We start from the raw sequence: 17,818 nt of genomic DNA on the forward strand, positions 1-17,818 counted from the left end.
TGTGATCAGAAAACCTTAAAGTACGAAGAAATTTGAAGCCTAGAAAAGATGGAGGAACATGTATGGTGCCGCAAACTGCATGCAAATGTTCCAATGAAAGACAAGAGAACAAGCTGGAAGGAATCATGAATCTTTTAGAAAAAGATCCCCACAATTTTATATGAAGATTCTTAATTCCATTCTAGGACAAGATAAGCATCCATCAACAAATTGCCTCATCACACACATGTCTACTGATGAGTTTAAATTGTACAATTGGACCGTGATGCACTAATAATACTTGGTCAACCAGCCTAATTAGCTCTGACTGTGTACAGTCTTCTGTGAACACCAAATTTGGAGTTGACATCCATGCATATTTCCATTTGGTTGATAGAATGCTTGTCCTAACCGCCTCTTTGATTGAAACATGCATAAGAACTTCCTCTTTGACATTTGGGGGCAAGTCACTGATATAATCCCGTTCTAAATTGATATCAACACAACGCCTTCGGGGCTGAAAGTTATCCATCATGTACTGTATTTTTAGACCTGGACAAAGCATTGATTAATTCTTAAGAAATTATTAGAAAATAGCACATTCATAAGATTGAAACTGGTTTTTGGCAAAGAATAGCAACAACTAATAAAGCAAGGAAAGGGATCATTTAGTTTAGGTTATAAATGATCACTGGAAATGTTATTATCATTCATAAAAGTGGTCACATAGAGTCTAACCAGAAATGAGTGGAATTTCTAGGTAAAATTGCAAATAGTACAGCTTTTTCAAATCAGGATAGCAATTATTCCTGTAGTGCTAGTTTTTCTGAACAAAAGAATGAAGTTCTGATAATTAAATTAGGATAGCAATTATTCCTGTAGTGCTAGTTTTTCTAATATCAGCTTTTCCAAAACATTACCTCAACTGAGAAAATAGCAAGAACTCTGGTTTTTCTATAATTGATTAATTTGGACAATATAAATTAAACTAATAGTACTTACTGATTTACGCCATTTCAAACAACTCTCTGCTGTTTTTGATTTACTCCAATATCACAAGCAAATTTAGTCTTTCTTGGAAAATAATATTATTTATTATTAATATTTAGTTCCATATACTATATGTAGTTAATCCTTATTAGTAAAATTTTATGTAAGTGATGACATTAATTATTAGGGTTTATAAAGTGGAATGGGGTCATCTAATTGGGAAGCCTAACCTAACAAAGAAATCATGCATTTGTTGTCTTCTATATGCCTCACAAATTTTGTGATTAGTTGTTTGTTTCTATAATTTTAGTTGGTATCATGCATATTTCACAATGACTTCAACTTTTTAATTTAAAATATTAGACGGAAGATGACATTTGCCCTTCCTGACTTCAATTTTTTTAATAGTACGGTTCTATTTCTATATATATATTTTGTGGAAAAATTATATATAATATTAGACAAGTTGTAGAATCATGTCTCACCCTATTTATTTTTTCTAGAATATATTTCTATTTCTTTTCTTTTCTCAGAAAAAAATATAAAAAATACTAATATGTAAAATAAATATAAAATTATGTCACTTGATAGGATACCTCCATTGTTTTAAGAAATGGAGTGCACTCTCAGAGAGAGAAAATAACAAATTTGATATTTAGATCAAAATAATGAGGATTCAGATCAAGATCTTCTGAAATTAAATTGGTAACCACCTAAAAAAAATCAACAATATATACATTAACTTCAAGTGATTTTTTTTTTAATATGTCTGGTATTGTTGGAATAAAATGACAGGTCTTTCTATATGTCATTTTTGGAATAAAATGACAGGACTTTGTATATGTCATTTTTGGAATAAAATGACAGGTATTGTTGTCTCACATGCATTTTGTGTTTTCGGTAATCTTATTTGGATAACTCAATAGATAAGATAGAATTGGACAAATTTTAGAGCAATATATATGGCATCTGGGATCATGCTCAATTTGATATTTGTTGTATGACAAATTAATTTTGGAAATAATTTTTATTGTCCACCCGCATAAAGTTGTCTATACTATTTTTTTATCAAAGGTTCGTCAAAAATGAATTGAAAATGGTTTCTATATTTAGGGTATAAAGTCATATATAAGTATAAAGTAGTATTGTATTCGTGATACCTCTAGTGAATCTGTGAAGAAAGGTGATTTTGATTCTTGTCTCATAAGAACACCGTTGCTATTCACAGGTGATCAGTTCTTCCATAATTTTTATTGTTTTACTTTTTAGTCATAATTGCTCGTGTCCTCCATTTGAACCTTGTTATATCAAATTAAAATGATAGGTACTTCTATGTTTGATTATTTTCAACAATAATTCTTCTCTTTTATCTACATAAATATTGTTGTTTATAATATATTTTTTTTTTGTCAGGAAATTTGTCTTTTAATTCTCAAAAAGAGATCAATATCCAAATCTATTCATAGTTGCAAAAGAAAAAATAAATAAAAGAAATTATGCATAAACATGCAAAATATAAAAAAAAACTGTATTAATTAGTTTGTTTGAAAACTAAGGTCTCTCTTCAGATCTGGCTTTCGAAAATTATCAAGTGTCACATTCATTCTAATTCTAAATTAATATATTGCTTGATAAAACTATCAAAAGTGAAATCCATTTATTAAAAATTTAGAATGCGGGATTGCTAATGGTTAGGATAGCCGTAGAAACTTTTGCAACAATGCATGCAATTGGAATTATGAGCATATTGCTCTATGCAAGGAGATGTGAAGCAATAATTACATATTTTTTTAATAATATAATTTAGTTGCTATAAATACTTTTATTATAAATTTTTATCTTTTAGATGTTCTATTTTTATAAGATGAATTGATTATTTTGTAATAGTGATTTCTGTTATAACTCTAGTACTCATAATTTTATGTTTAATGATTTTCGTGGTTAACTAAATGATGATTTGATGTTAAATTAAATCATCGATTTTGGGTTTTTATTGAGCATCAGTATTGTTTAACAAAATATTTTACAAAAGTTGAGCTATTAATTAGTACACACAATACATCAAAATTTTGGACTGGAACCGTGGCTTGCTTATCATTTGAAAAAAAAAAGAATCTTTTTGTCAATTTCTGAAACTTTGTAGCAGTTATAAAACTAAAACCGGTAGAAGATTTGCCTCCTCTGCAAGCGATTTGAAAAGTTCTTGTTCTAGCGTGTTGATCACTAACGGTAGCAAAACCGTTATTAAAGGTTATTTTGAAGAGATCATCTTTTTGGAAAGGTCACATCTGATCAATGTTAAAAATAAACAAGAATATTACTTGAAGGATAGAAAAAGAAAGTCCTGTTGCAAGTAGTAGGTACCTCGGTGCTCTTGTCCTATGGGCTGGCTTAATTAGTGATCATAACAATTCTATAGAATACAATATCAACGTTGCACCACGTATAGATATGTTATTACATTCTAGAGAATGCAAAATGAACGTTGCACCACTTTTGGATGTAGTTACTTGTTACAAGTATATATAACTAAAATATACCATATATATCTGTTCAATTTTCCTGAAAATCAACTAAACCGAAAGTTAGATAAAACCGAATCCGATTAACCTGAACGTATATGAACTCTAGAAGCTAAATTAAGTACCATATATAGAGTATAACTAGGGTGTTCCTAAGTTCACCAAGCCTCTTTGTGATGCGTCTACATGCGAAGCTGCCTCAGACGAGGAATCTGAATTGTTGAAACCAACCTACCTTAGAAGTGATGCGTCTACATGGAAAAAATTTAATCCTACTTCAAGGTACTTTACTCCATCTGTTGGAATCAATTTTGTTATCGACTTTGTTTCTTTCTAGTTGAATTATCTAAGATAGGTAGGTTTGTCAGAAGTTCTTCTCTGTTCGAATCAATTAAAACTTTTCCTTTTTCTGATTTTGGTATTATATATTTTCGATATATAGCTCAAATATAATAATTAAATTCACTGCAATTTTCAAGTTCTTCGAATCTTCGGATTTTGCATTTTACCCATTGTGCACTGGCATGTCACCACAACAAGATGGTGATGATACACTTTTTATGTTTTTAGGTAAAGACACAGAATGCGGTTATGGCCTTATGGGTTCTTTACTTCTTTATAAGGAACAAGGATTTGTTATCATATCTAAAAAATGACTGCTTGACAATCGGCTGCACATTGCCTGCTTTGACATCTTTGATCAATCAGCTTGTGTGACCCTCCTTTCCTGAGCCCCTATATGGAAAATATGCTCAGATCTTGGTAAGCTCCTAGAGAGAGGAGAAGGGGCCGAAAACCGACCAAAAGACAATCGGCATATGAAAATCGCTAAGTACAGAAGACCTGTACAGTTAACCTGGACAGAGCATGTTGATCCCAACCGCAGAAACAACTGCTGCTATAGTTTCAGCAGTTTTTTATGTTACTTGGTCTCCAAGACCCAGAACACAATGGACAAAGCAGGACTCATCTCTTCATCCCTGCAGAATTATGATATCCTATGGCAGATTGAGATCGATTGTTTGAAAAGTCTTGTGCTAAATCCACTTGGGGCACTCTATGCCTGGAGAGACATTGGTAGTGTTCAATAATCACCTATATGAAATTAACCAATTACCAAGATAATAAGTATTGTAAATATTAATAATCTTTATATATTGTGCAAGCATTTCTAATATCAGTTTTTTAAAAACACTACCTCAACTGTAAAAATACAATTGAACTCTGATTTTTTTATAATTCAAAATTTTGAACAATATAAATTAAACTAATACTTACTCCAATAATTTATGCCATTTCAATCAATTTTGTTCTTTTTGATTTACTCCAATATCACAAGAAAATTTAGACTTTCTTGAAAAATAATATTAATATTTAGTTCCATATACTATATGCACTTGAGCTCTACTAGTAAATTTTATATGTAAGCGATGACATTATTAGGGTTTATAAAGTGTCACGGGGTCATCTAATTGGAAAGACTCACCTAACAAAGAAATCATTCATTTGTTGTCTTCTGTATGCCTCATGAATTTTGTGATTAGTCGTTTCTACAGTTTTAGTTGGTATATATCATGCATATTTTGCAACGACGGAGTACATAGAGTTATGCATACTTGCTTTCCTGACTTCTATTTCTATGTTTTTCTTTGTTTTTCCAAGAAAAATTAAAAAAATATACTTATATTTAAAATAAACATAAAATTACGTCACTTGAAAGAATACCTCCATTGTTTTATGAAATCACTTTACTCCGGGCCCACCTAAAAGAATACCTCCAGATTCTCGTAGTGTTTGTTAATGATTGTAATTTGTGGAAATTATGATTGAATTTCGGTGAAATAAGCCATTTAAAAAAAATACAGCAATAACAAAATAAATTCCATTATCTCATTTAATACACCATCCTATATACTTTCTTTTTCCGAGTTAGTAAAATGATCGCAAACTAAATATTTCAAAAACATAAATAAAACATAAACAAAGCATAAAACAATTCAAGTTATTTAATTTTCAGATAATGTTTTGTATGGATTGTATGAAATCTAAGTACATTTTGTAAAATGCAACATAGAAATCAATTTAATTAAATAGCACTGCTTTTATTCTTCGGGAAAGATAACAATATAACATCCGCGCGTGCTGAATATCAGGTGCAAATAATTCGCATCCTCTGAGATATCTCAAAGTTTGTGTGACATTTTGGAATCTCTCAACTGTACGTTTAAATAGTTTTGCACGAATCTCAAAGCAAATATAATACTGGCCCCCCTGCGCTATTCCGAATAGGCACCGGACACGTCGGTCACGCAAAAATTGAGATATCTCAGAGGATACACACTCGGGTGCAAACGATCCCTCTACAAAAAGCTGCTGTGGAATAGGAATTCGCATCCTCTGAGATATCTCATATGTTGTGCGACTTTTTGGAAAATATGAATCGTTCAAATACGTTCTACATGAATCTCAAAGCCAAACTAATATTGGCTCCCTGTGCTATATCCGAATAGGCACCGGACACGTCGGTCACGTAAAATATGAGATATCTCAAAGGATATGCACTCGTGGCATAGAGGGATAGCCACATGGCATGACCTCACAATAAAACGAGATATATTGTGGTCCTATCCGAGTTTACATGTGTGCATCTTCAGTTTTTGAAACCATTACGTTGCATTAAAAGAAATACTGCATAGCTAGCCTAGCCCCACAGGTTGCGCATCAGATATGATTCAACCGATCTACCAGCATGTTTGTTTCTCTTCCGATTGACCATTGACCAGTACATCACATTGAAGTTTGAACGCTTGGGATTGCTCTTAAGTAATCAAGTCTGCCACGCATTGCATCCCTAGCGCATCTTGGGGGTGTGTCAGTGGGTGGGGCTGGGCCACCACTTGCGAATTCGACTCAATTCCACCGTTTCATGCAAAAGAATTTCAGAGAAATTCATTTTTAAACCGATGAACACATATTGAAGAGAAATTCAGAGAAATTTCAGAGAAATTCGACTCAATTCCACCGTTTCATGCAAAAGAGTTTCGTACTGGTAACAAAAATTCAATTTTTAATTTTATCCAAAATTTTATTTTAATTTTCCAAAATTTATTTTTGTTAATTCTGCATTTTCTTTCATTTATTTTAATTATATTGAATTATATAAATCTTATCAAACCGATGAACACATATCCTATCTAAAATGACTTGTCATTTCCTAATTTATTGCTTGAGACAAATTTCGAAATATTTTTTTCTGTTTTCTGTGAATTAGGCCATAGGCGCAATGATTTCTGTCGCCTATCCGAATTTAATGCGGAGCGTTTACTTTTAACAAGTGAAGCTCCATCATTTTTATTAATATCCACAGTTAATTAGAAATTAATAAATATATTCAGTTCGACTGGGTTTTGATAAAAATATTCAAACTGGCCATTAAATGGCCAGTACCTATTTTAATCCAAAACCGGTCATTTAATGGCCGGAACCAATTTTTAATCGAAACAGGCCATTTAATGGCCGGCACCGTGTTTTATATATGTGTGGGCACCCTTGCGTTTTTCTCAAAATTCATTTCATCAAATTTTACACTATCTCTCCTCGCTTGAGCTCTTTCTCCCAAATTTCTCCATTTCTTCCCAGATTTGCAAGTAAGTCCCTCTATTTTTTTTAAAATTCATTTTTAGTGCAAAATGGTTGTAAAATGTTAGAATTTGTTAGTAATATACCAAAATTAGAATAATTTAGTTGTAATTAGTGTCCAATCCGTTGTGGTTAGTTTTAATTATTTAATTTAGTAAAATTTAGAATAATTAGTTAAATTTATTTCCCAATTAATTTATAAAATATGAACATGTCCATTAATCCAAATAAACAATGGAAGGATCAATGGGGCTGTACCAGTACTTGATATACTCTACTCCTCAAATCCAGATTGTTTCAGAAAAAAGTGAACTATTTCATTAAGGCCTTCACTTAAAGGTCATTCTTGGAAATAAATCTGCTGTTATTCCATGAACCTGTTTTTCCGATTCCAGTTATTGATCTTCATTGAAATTCACGCATGGAAAAATTTGAACGGTGTTGGGATCAGAATAATAGATTCCTGTTGGAATAAGAGATTTATTTCCGTCGTTCTATAGACATACAAAAGTACAGAACACAAATATAGAATTGAGTGCTGAACAAAAATTTCATCCATCATAAATTGGCACTTGCTAATCCACTAAATATCTGGTCATTACAATTAAATAGAAAATTTATAAATAATATCCAAGCCCACATAAACACGCGAAGAGTAGTTGGGCTCCTTGAGGAATTGGTTGGGCCCAATTTTATATTAGAAAGAAACAACAGTGGGCCTTAGATGGGCTTCAATCCTATAAAATTAAACCAGGTTCCGTTATGGAAGAAAGATAATAGGTTCTATATGGGTGAGCAAATTTTAAGTTTATTGTAAGATCATACTTTTGCAGTGGTCACCTAGAATGCAGCAACCGCTTCAATTAATTTACAATTTCTCTATTTGATTCCTTTTTAAATAAATAGGTCATTTGACTACTGGATTAGTTCCCTTTGAGGAACAGAAATTGTACCGTTACCAGTAAATTTTCGGCTGGTACAGAAGCTTACTGTCTACGATGCTCCACAAGGACCCTAATTTTGTACCAGAATACCAAACTAACTTTCTGAAAGGTATAGTAGAAGTTTTTTGTAATATATAAAAAACATGGAAATAAGCTTGTCAGAAAATGGTACAAGGGTTTGGCTCAAGTAATAAGAATTTGTTGATCAAGGGGAATATTGTCTGTAATAACTGGGTAAAGGTGGAGCATCCCTTTATAAATGGCACATACATGAAAAAATCTCAGAAGAACAATTTTTAAACGGGTTCACATACACAACAGGTTTTTGAAATCCAGACCAGATTAAAATAAATGGTCCGAATCAGTGGGAAGCCATGAATTTTGTCAGGCATAAGTGAACATACATAGTTGCAAAAAAAAAAAAAAATTCAAGATAACAAAATTTACAATATCAGTGAAAATAAACAAGAAGTCAAGATAATATAAATTAACATCAAACGTTTCAACTAAATCAAAAGTTCATAACAAAAATTCTGTTACATATCAAAAAACAAGAGATATATTAATGCTACCTAGTCAAGTTAATGGAGGGAGCATTGCTCTATAGGTCTTCATATTTTGATATCGTTGCATAATCGTTCATCTCATTCAAAATATCTTTCTCAATATAAGTAACCAAACAATCATTCAAGAATTGATCTCCCATTGAATTCCTTGCTCGATTTTTCGCATAATTCATTGCCGAAAATACCACTTCAAATTTAATTCCCTTCTTGTAGTATTTATCCATTCTCTATTGACAAATTTAAAGAAAGAAAATCATAAATCAAAACATTTTATAAATTACAAATAAAAAATCACAAATTGGTACATATTCTAGATGCTAAGAAAACAATTTCAGCAATCAAAAGAGTTGTGACAACAATTCAAGAAGTTCAGATTCTCACCATATCTTAATTGGGGGTGTTGATATGATCTTATTACTGTTATTATTAAATCAGGTTTGGCTGTAAACCACATCTTAATTGGAGGCATTGTTTGCAAATAACACATAATACTACCATATTTGCCCTAAGATACAAAGATGTTTTAGAAATTTGCAAACAACAGGTGAGCATTGAATCACTATACTGTAATATAAACATAATTCTTCTAATTCCAGTAACTCCTTGTTTCTTTGCAAGTCACCCCTTAAAAATGGCATGATGCAAAAATCATAATATCATAAATTACTAAATAGCTCAGTGCAACTTGAAAGGACACATCTACTAGTGGTTTGTTTTTTGATAGTTAATTTGAAATGTACGTTTTTGACATCTTTTTGAATTCTTTCTTTGCTGGTACATTTTAAACAATTCAAGCAATTCCATGTAAACAATTCAAACAATTAAAACAATTTAGAACCTATCAAAATGCTCTTAAAGTCTTAATTAATTGGGTTTAAAAACTGATTAGTTCCATATTTTATTGCAATTTATGAACATAAGATATTCAGTACTAAAATTAGGTTTAAGAATTACATGTAGGCAGTAGGCGTCTTCTCCTCCACGGGCATAGGCGTTTTCTTCATCACGCACAGGATCCCCTTTGTGCTGAGGTGGAGTTTTATTTTTATTTTTTTGATTGATCTCTAGGCTCTGGGATGAAAAAAACAAAAGTTCTGAGTCAGGCAAGCTCAAAAAATAACCTATTTAAAATTTTTTTTCCTACCCCTGTTACATACTGTCTTCACCTCTTGTCCGAATCTAACCTTAGCTGGGCTCCTCTTGACCGAGCTGCTGTGACGTCACCTCGAAGATCTGTGAGGCATAATTTGACTCATCAAATTCCTGTTGTGATGACTGCCTCAGATACATGTCGGGTGGCAAAAACCAATTGCGAAGGCTTGATTGGTATGTGAAAATCCGCCACGTATTTGTCTTGCGTGACCAAATTGAAAATAAATTTGGTTTAACATTAAATTATGATTTGAATTTAAATTTCAATTGTTATGAATATTATACCTATCCAAAATCTTTCTGACAGGAATGCGAGTTTGCCGATGAAGGGGCAACATGTGCTTTGCAACTTCGGCTCAAATCCAGTGTACTTCATGCTTCTGGTGCATGTGCACAAAACTATCTTGCCTATTGACCTCCACCTGTTCCTGACTGTGAATTTGATGCCAAGCAAGACTCTGTATATGTAGCACCTAGAGCATGTTACATGCCCAAATTTTTTATAAATATCCAAAAAAATAATTAAATTTCAAAAACTATCCAAAGTTGCGTAGGATTTTGAAATTTACTCAAACCGCAAAATATTTTTACAGTAATTCAATCTAAAACCACAAAAAAAATTTGCGGTTTAAAAAAAAACGCAATTTTTTTTTGCGGTTTTTTTTTTCATTTTTCATATATTTTTATTTAAATAGAAATATTTATAATTTATTTAATTTTTGTACTGAAATATTATATATATTTAATATATTTCTTTGAAAATATATGGAATACTATATAATTTTATTTATTAGAAATACTGCTACAAATAAGCCGGATCAATATTTTTCATGCCAGATTTTTTTGCGGTTGTAAGAAAAAATTAATATATAAATTTCTTTTTATAAATTAAATGTATTATAAGGATGACAATATTTTCTGTATTTACTTAGAAGCAATTTTTGAACTGGGATCAATAACTGAGAATCAAAACAATTTTTATTTTTTACCAATAACACATAAAGAAATATATTAATTTTTCTTACAGCTGCAAAATGTCCGGCATGAAAACTGTTGATCCGGATTATTTGTATCAGTCTTTCTAATAAATCAAATGATATAGTATTCCATCTATTTTCAAAGAATATATTAAATATTTATAATATTTAAATACAATAAATAAATAAATTATAAATATTTTCTATTTAAATAAAAAGAAAATCTGAAAAATGAAAAAAATTGAAACTGCAAAAAAATTTTGCAGTTATTTTTTTTTTTTTGAAAAAAATCGGAATTCCAAAACTGCAAATTTTTTTGCGGTTTTAGACTAAATTACCGCAATTTTTTTGTGTGGTTTGGGTAGATTTCGACATCCTGTGCAACTTTGGTTAGTTTTTGAAATTTAATTATTATTTTTTGGATATTTAAAAAAAATTGGGTAAAATGTTACCATAAGAAAATTAATTGTTACAGAACTATAAATTTTTTTGTACTTTTATTTAATTTAAAATTAATTTAAATGCTTACCAGGCACGTGAATAGCATTGAAGAAAAAAAATCTTTGACCAATATTCCTTGTTACTCGTCAATCTCCACCTCATATAGCACTAATCGAGGATCCTAGCAAATAGCCAATCTACAAATTAGAGAATAAATTTATATGAACAAACTAAATTTATATTGTCGCAAATAAATATCATAAAAGAAACACTTTAAGATAAATTACCAGAGTGAAGTCAATTAGCTGTAATTAACTTCATCGATCTAAGATTTGCTCCAAAAAGATAAAAACCCGAGTTTCTGTTAAGGAAAACATATCAGCAAACTAACAAATGAATGGGACGAACATGATTTTTTCTAGAACAATTATATTAATAACAAAACGTACCGATGTTACCAATGCTTCAGTCCCTGCAAAGTGATGTGATGGGATCACTAACTTGGTCAGTCACTCAACATTTCTCCACGGGACAGGGATGTGGGAAATCTTTGGCCAATCCTCCCCATTGGGTTCTTGGCATCGTTTACTCAATATAGGGCAATTAGTTATATATAGATTCACCAGAGACTTTGGCAAAACAGGAAGCGATGCAATAGCAGGGCAGTTTACCAAGAGAAGGTATTGCAAGGCATCAGGCATGTCAGGCAACGATAGTGACTCATGACAATCCAACAGACTTATGATTCCCAGTGAGGAGAGGTTCTTTATAGAACATGGCAAAGCTTGAACCTTACAATCAATTAAGGAGAACCCCTGCAGTGAGGTGAGGCACCCAAATTCATCTTCGTTGAAGAATGCCTCGTTTGACCCCCGAATAATTAAATTCTTCAAATTAACCAGTTCACCTCTCGAGGGCAACTTACCAAGCATGCTAAAGCTGCTAATTTCAATCTTCTTCAAGGATGCCCATGCCATATTACAACTGGAGAAGTTTTCCTGCAAGGCTAAGCATTTCTCAACATTCAGCCTCTCTAAGACCGGTGTGTCTGAGTAAATAGTTTCGAGCTCACAACAGCTACTTATGTGTAGGAATTTTAGTGATGAAAGATTTCTCAGTTCCATTGATTTTAGTTGTACACAGTTACTGAAAGTTGCACGAAAAAGTGACTGCAAATCTATAACTTGAAAGTGTCTAATAGAATAACAATCCCTGATTCCTACATATTCCAGTGAAAAGGGAAGAGTGCCCCTGCCTCCTCCTGAAATCTCTAAGCAAGGGCAGTCCCGTATGGATAGGTTCTTTATTGAGACAAGAGCATGTAGACCTCCAAGCGAAATTAAAAAGTCACAACTCTCAATAATTAGTTCATTGAGCACTGCCAGTTGACATAAGGCCTCTTTTTGAGGGAGGATTGTGATAGTTCTTATGTGATCCAAATGGAGGGACTTGAGGCAAGTGAGCTGTGCAAGGCAATGCATTAGAGCCTCATCAGTAATGTAACAAGAAGAAATCCTCAATTTTTCAAGGCCTGGTGGTACAATCAAAGGGTACTTCTCTTTCTTGCTATAAATATACTCCATTCTCAGTTTTATTAATTGGAGATGTGCCTCCCAGATACCATCTGTGGTTATCTCTGCTCTTTCTATATTCATGCCAAGCACCCTCATATCGTTTACTTTGCCATGGCTCTCCCATTCCATTAACCTTCTTAGCTCTGAGCACTCTTCAAATAATTTTCTCCTTGCACGATCCTTTATATCAGGTATGGTTTCAAGAATAAATTTAAATTGACAATCTTGCATTGCCTTCAGAAGCCTCACTTCATAGTCACCTTTTTGCAGTTCTTCCTCATAGATGAACACAAGAGAGCAGCACTCTCTTATACATAGTTCCTTAAGGCTCAAAGGAAACAGAGGGAGTTTTGTTATCTTGGGGAGTTTTTCTATGGTTATTTTGCCCAAACAGGGGAACAAGGTGATGATAGGTGGAAGGACTTCCAAGGAAGGACATTTCCTCAGTTTCAGGGATATCAAATTATCATGGGATCCTTGTTGAAACATCCAAGAAGGTGGCATTGGTGACTTGTAGCCTTCTATTTGTAACTCTTTTAGATTTGAATGTGGTTCAAGGCCCTCAAGGACTTCTAAGTGTGCATTCAAGTTTCCATCCATAGCATCATCATCACCCCATTCAAGTGAAAGACCCTGAAGATGTTTCTTATCCTTCAGATGGGCTTCGGTGGCTCCCCCCCTATTTTTTATATTCTTCAAATCAAGAATTTTCAACGATCCTCTGATCTCATTTAGGTGCTTCAGTTGTGAAATTTCGGACCCTTTCTCATTCTTCACCCTGAAATGGTCCATGTTTTGAAGTGAGGTTAAATTGCCTATTTCAGGGAGTGTTGAGGTTGCCTGAAATCCAGGACATTCTAAGTGGCGTAAATTGGCAAGTTTGTTTATGCCTCTTGGTAAATGAGTAATCTTGGAATTCAGCCTTAATGTTTGCAAGTTGTAAAGTTTTTGTACTGATGTTGGTAACTCTGCTACTTGTGTTTCAGAAAGACCCAAGTAGCGTAAAAGCACTAATTCTCCCACAGAGTTTGGAAGTTCTTTAATGTTGCACCAGTAGAATTCCAGTACACGAAGTTTTGAGAACTTTTCTATCTTCTTTAGAAAAGAATTTATAACATCATCCCTGACCAGGTCAATAAAGATAACACTACGCAGGTTCTTTAGTTTTTCAACACTTTTGATATATTCATTGAAGCTTTCACCCTGAATGGATAAATGGCGAGCACCTAATGGGATTTCTCTTAATTTACCATCTTCTATTCTGAAACAATCGTCCCCGGAAACTCTTTCAGCTAGATCATGGAATAAATCATGCATGCCATATTCTCCGGCATATTCTTCATCATATTCTTCGTTTTCCAATTTTTGAAAGAAAAATACAGATAACAACTCCTGAAAATAATCATCCCCTACATCCTCCATCCTCCTTGTACTAGAATGAATGAAACCTTCAGCTACCCAGAGCAAAATCAGATCTCTCTTAATAAACGGATAACCTTTCGGAAATATGGCACAATAAGAGAAGCACCGCTGAATCGGTGCATCTAGGTTTTGGTAACTCCATAAAAGTGATTGCATTGTATCAGTTAACATGTCTCTTTCCAAGGTATCTTTCCAGAACCACTCATTCAAATTTTTACGTAGACGACTGCCAACTGCTTTTGCTGCTAAAGGAGATCTGCTTAGCTTCTTGGCAATTTGCTTCCCTATTCTTTCTAGAGACTCTAGCGATTTAGTACTATTTGGTTCTAAACCACCAAATGCATGATGCATAAAAAGTGAGATAAAATGATTCTCCTCAAGTTCTTTTAGAGGCACAATCTTTCGGGGGTGTAACGCACATGGCATATTTTCGGTACGGCTTGTTACAAGAATTTTGCTGCCCCTCTTTACACTTGCCAATGGAGCAACAAATTGTTCCCATTTCTGCTCCCATTTATGATCATTCATTGTTTGATCCCACCAAACATCATCCATCATAACCAAAATCTTCTTTGAATTAACTGAATCATTGAGAAATTTTTGCAGGATATCAAAATTATCTAAACGTGGGCACTTCTTTTGTGTGGCACCTTCTACCAAGATCCGTGTATGATGATCGAGATCAAGTTCACGGGTCATAGAAAGCCATATTCGAAGATCAAATTCAGCAGTTACTCTTTCATGGTTATAAAATAACTGGGCAAGGGTAGTTTTACCTGCCCCTCCAACACCAACAATAGAATAAACCGAATAACTCCTAACCTGACTGGACTCAGGTTTAGTTACCGGCTCCAACAATTCTTGTAATAGATAGTCACAATCGGCATCTCGCCCAAAGATACGTAGGGGAGGTATGGAGGTTGTCCTCATGGGTTCTTTAATTGAGTTCTTGGGATTGATTTTGACTTGCCTCTCTAATAAATCACGAAAATCCTTGGCCTCCAAAGCAATCTTTTCTAGTTTGTTGAGGCATTGTTTTAGGTTTTTCTCTTCAGTGGATAGGATATTTAAGCTGGTACTGAGCTTGTTTGAAATTTTCTTCATTGTGGTTCCATCATTCTTCACCTTATTAAAAAAAATTAAGCAAACTTCAATTCATAGAAGGAAAAATCGTAATTAGTCACTTCACCGTGGAATCAGCCGAATCGGATTGAAAATTCGGATCGGAAATGCAAGTATTGACTTATAGTATTTTTGGGACACAATTGTGATGACAAATCGGTTGCTATATTTGGACCTAAGCTTCATTGTTCAATTCACGCTGCACCTCGCACAGCAACTAATATAATTTCTTTGGTGTTTATCCAAAATTTTTATTAGAAAATAGAAATGTAAAATAATAATTAGTCAAAAAATAATATTAGGGCCACATCGTACAAAAAAATAAAATTCACTAATATAACCAATATAAACATTTAAAATTGGCCGATTAAAAAATGTCACGTAAAAGACTCAATATTTATTAGTATTATTTTTTTTTTTACAATAAATAACTCAGTGTAACGGTTGTAGGCTAGTAATTGGATATTATAATTGTTTATATGTATACCCTCGCTCTAATATAGTTAATTGGATGGTCATTGTTGATATCGACACTTGAGTGTTTATTTCAAAACTTTGTTTGTTAGAAATAGTGAAATTTTTCTTGTCATATCTGACACTACAGATTAGTCATGACGTGATCAGTCACGTCATGTTATATTCTGTGACGTCACGTGTGTCGATTACATTACGTGACTCGCATGTCGCGTGACGTGACCATTCGTGTGATGTGAATGTATTCGAACGAATATTACACATCACGTTACGTCGCGTCAGGTAATCACATCATGTCACGTCACAGTATAAAACATGTAGTACTGGTTTCTTTTTTGTACGCTTAAGAGTATTTAGGTTTCTTTTTAGTGTAGATTCAATAATACTAGTACTCATATAGTAATGGTTTTTTTTTCCTCTAGCTTAGTACAATGAATATTTATAATTTGAATTTTTAAAGTAATGTCAGATACCCACCGGCTATTCCTAAAAAAAAATAAACACTTTGCAATATTATTTACTCATTTTAGAATTTTAGAAGTTTTCATATTTTTTTAGATTTTTTTTTTAGTTTTTAACAATTTAAATTAAAATATAAAAAAAGAGTTTGATGTGACTAATTCATGTCACGTGTGGTCACATCGCTAGTGATCACAGGGTGAGTGTAGTGACGTGACCGTCACCACTATTTTGGTCAGATCACGTCACGTCATGTGAAAAAAAATTAATCACATCACGTGAATAAGTCACAGCATGCTTATCATATGTCACGTCACAGTGTGTCACTTATTTCCTTCTCTATTTGACACTTGAAATTTATTTGAAAATTTTGTGGTTGGAAATAGAGAAAAAAAAAATTTGGTGAGGCCCACCCAGTTCCTAGTAGTAGATAGTTCGTCTGGACGTGATTCACTGTGAATCAAGCAATATTCTCTACGCAAAACAATAAACCACTTGTAGACCATGTTCATTTCACATTTTATAATACTTAAACTTCTTTCTCTCCTATTCTATCTTTTTTCTCAAATCCCCTCAAGTTCGACCAGCCATGAAAAAGAAAGTGGAGAATAAGCCCATTTCCTTCAAATTGATCTGAAATCGTGAGAATCGGTCTGATTCGGACAGAACTCAGCCGATTCCTGTACGATTTAACTGATTTTCACGCAAAACTTGTCTAACCGTGTAACTCGGTAAAATATTGTCTCGGCTTGGTCTGATTCTGATCGAACTCGGCCAATTCCAGTCTGACTCGACCGAGTTTGCAAACTATGCTAAATTGTGTACTAATTGTTGTCCATAAGTGTAAAATAAATAAAAAAATTAATAATAACACTCTAATTTACTGGTTGAGGAAAGTACCTTTTGTTGGAAAAGACGGGACTTGTAAAAGTCGAGTGCATCCTCCGCCTCATACATGGCATCCTTCAGCCGTCTCAGCCACTTCTCCAAGTTGCTCTTGCAGCCGTGCTTCTCAGCAGCATCGATCACCTCTTGGAATTGAGGAAGGATGGTGGCTTCCAACTTTTCAATCCGAGCAGCCACGTCCATCTCAAGGTAGGAGAAACCCTGGTTTAGGAGCTTGCTGATGATTGGAGATGCCACCCATCCTGCGATGGACATCCCCCAGCTTGCTCCTCCCAGTGCCAACGCCTCTGCCATTGGCAAGCGAAAGAGAGAGAGAGAAGAGAGATTGGGAAGTAAGGTGAGAGATTATGAGAAGAAAAAAGGTGGATGAAGATCACTGGAGTCTTTTGACTATTGAGCCGAGTAAGAAAAAGAGGTGATTGAAGATCTAAACAGTGTTCCAAACCAAAGGAGTTGGTGACGATTGGAGGAGCCACCGTAAGTTGGTACTGGAGTCTCCTGTTTTGTCTGAACTCGAGAGTATAAAAGACTAACGCGTGTGAACGGTAGAAAGTTGTTTGTATTTTTCCCAAGCATGTTCGCATGGTCAGAAAACGGGCATGTGAATGAATCCGGATCGAACGGCTGATATTCGATATACACTTTGCTTTC

The 17,818-nt window shown here is 33.6% G+C and overlaps 1 protein-coding gene across 18 annotated transcripts in view; it reads right to left on the reverse strand.

The window, feature by feature from the left end:
• The window catches only part of LOC144546455 (putative disease resistance protein RGA4), a 131,603-nt gene extending 114,004 nt beyond the window's left edge, over positions 1-17,599 (reverse strand). For 5 of the 18 annotated variants that reach the window (XM_078295005.1, XM_078295002.1, XM_078295001.1 and 2 more), the window contains exons 1-2: positions 17,162-17,598; positions 11,660-15,331 (exon numbers count right to left, since the gene is read on the reverse strand). In XM_078295005.1, coding sequence (XP_078151131.1) covers positions 11,720-15,331; positions 17,162-17,461 — 3,912 coding nt within the window. In that variant the 5' untranslated portion in view covers positions 17,462-17,598 and the 3' untranslated portion in view covers positions 11,660-11,719. Of the gene's footprint in view, positions 1-8,561; positions 8,868-9,594; positions 9,712-9,784; positions 9,994-10,077; positions 10,266-11,298; positions 11,408-11,497; positions 11,572-11,659; positions 15,332-17,161 lie in introns of those variants that run through there. The other 13 variants (XM_078295003.1, XM_078295010.1, XM_078295011.1 and 10 more) reach the window with 12 other exon arrangements.
• Positions 17,600-17,818: the final 219 nt, after the last annotated feature.

The sequence above is a fragment of the Carex rostrata genome, chromosome 29 (assembly GCF_964058835.1).
Source record: "Carex rostrata chromosome 29, lpCarRost1.2, whole genome shotgun sequence".
NCBI lineage: Eukaryota > Viridiplantae > Streptophyta > Magnoliopsida > Poales > Cyperaceae > Carex > Carex rostrata.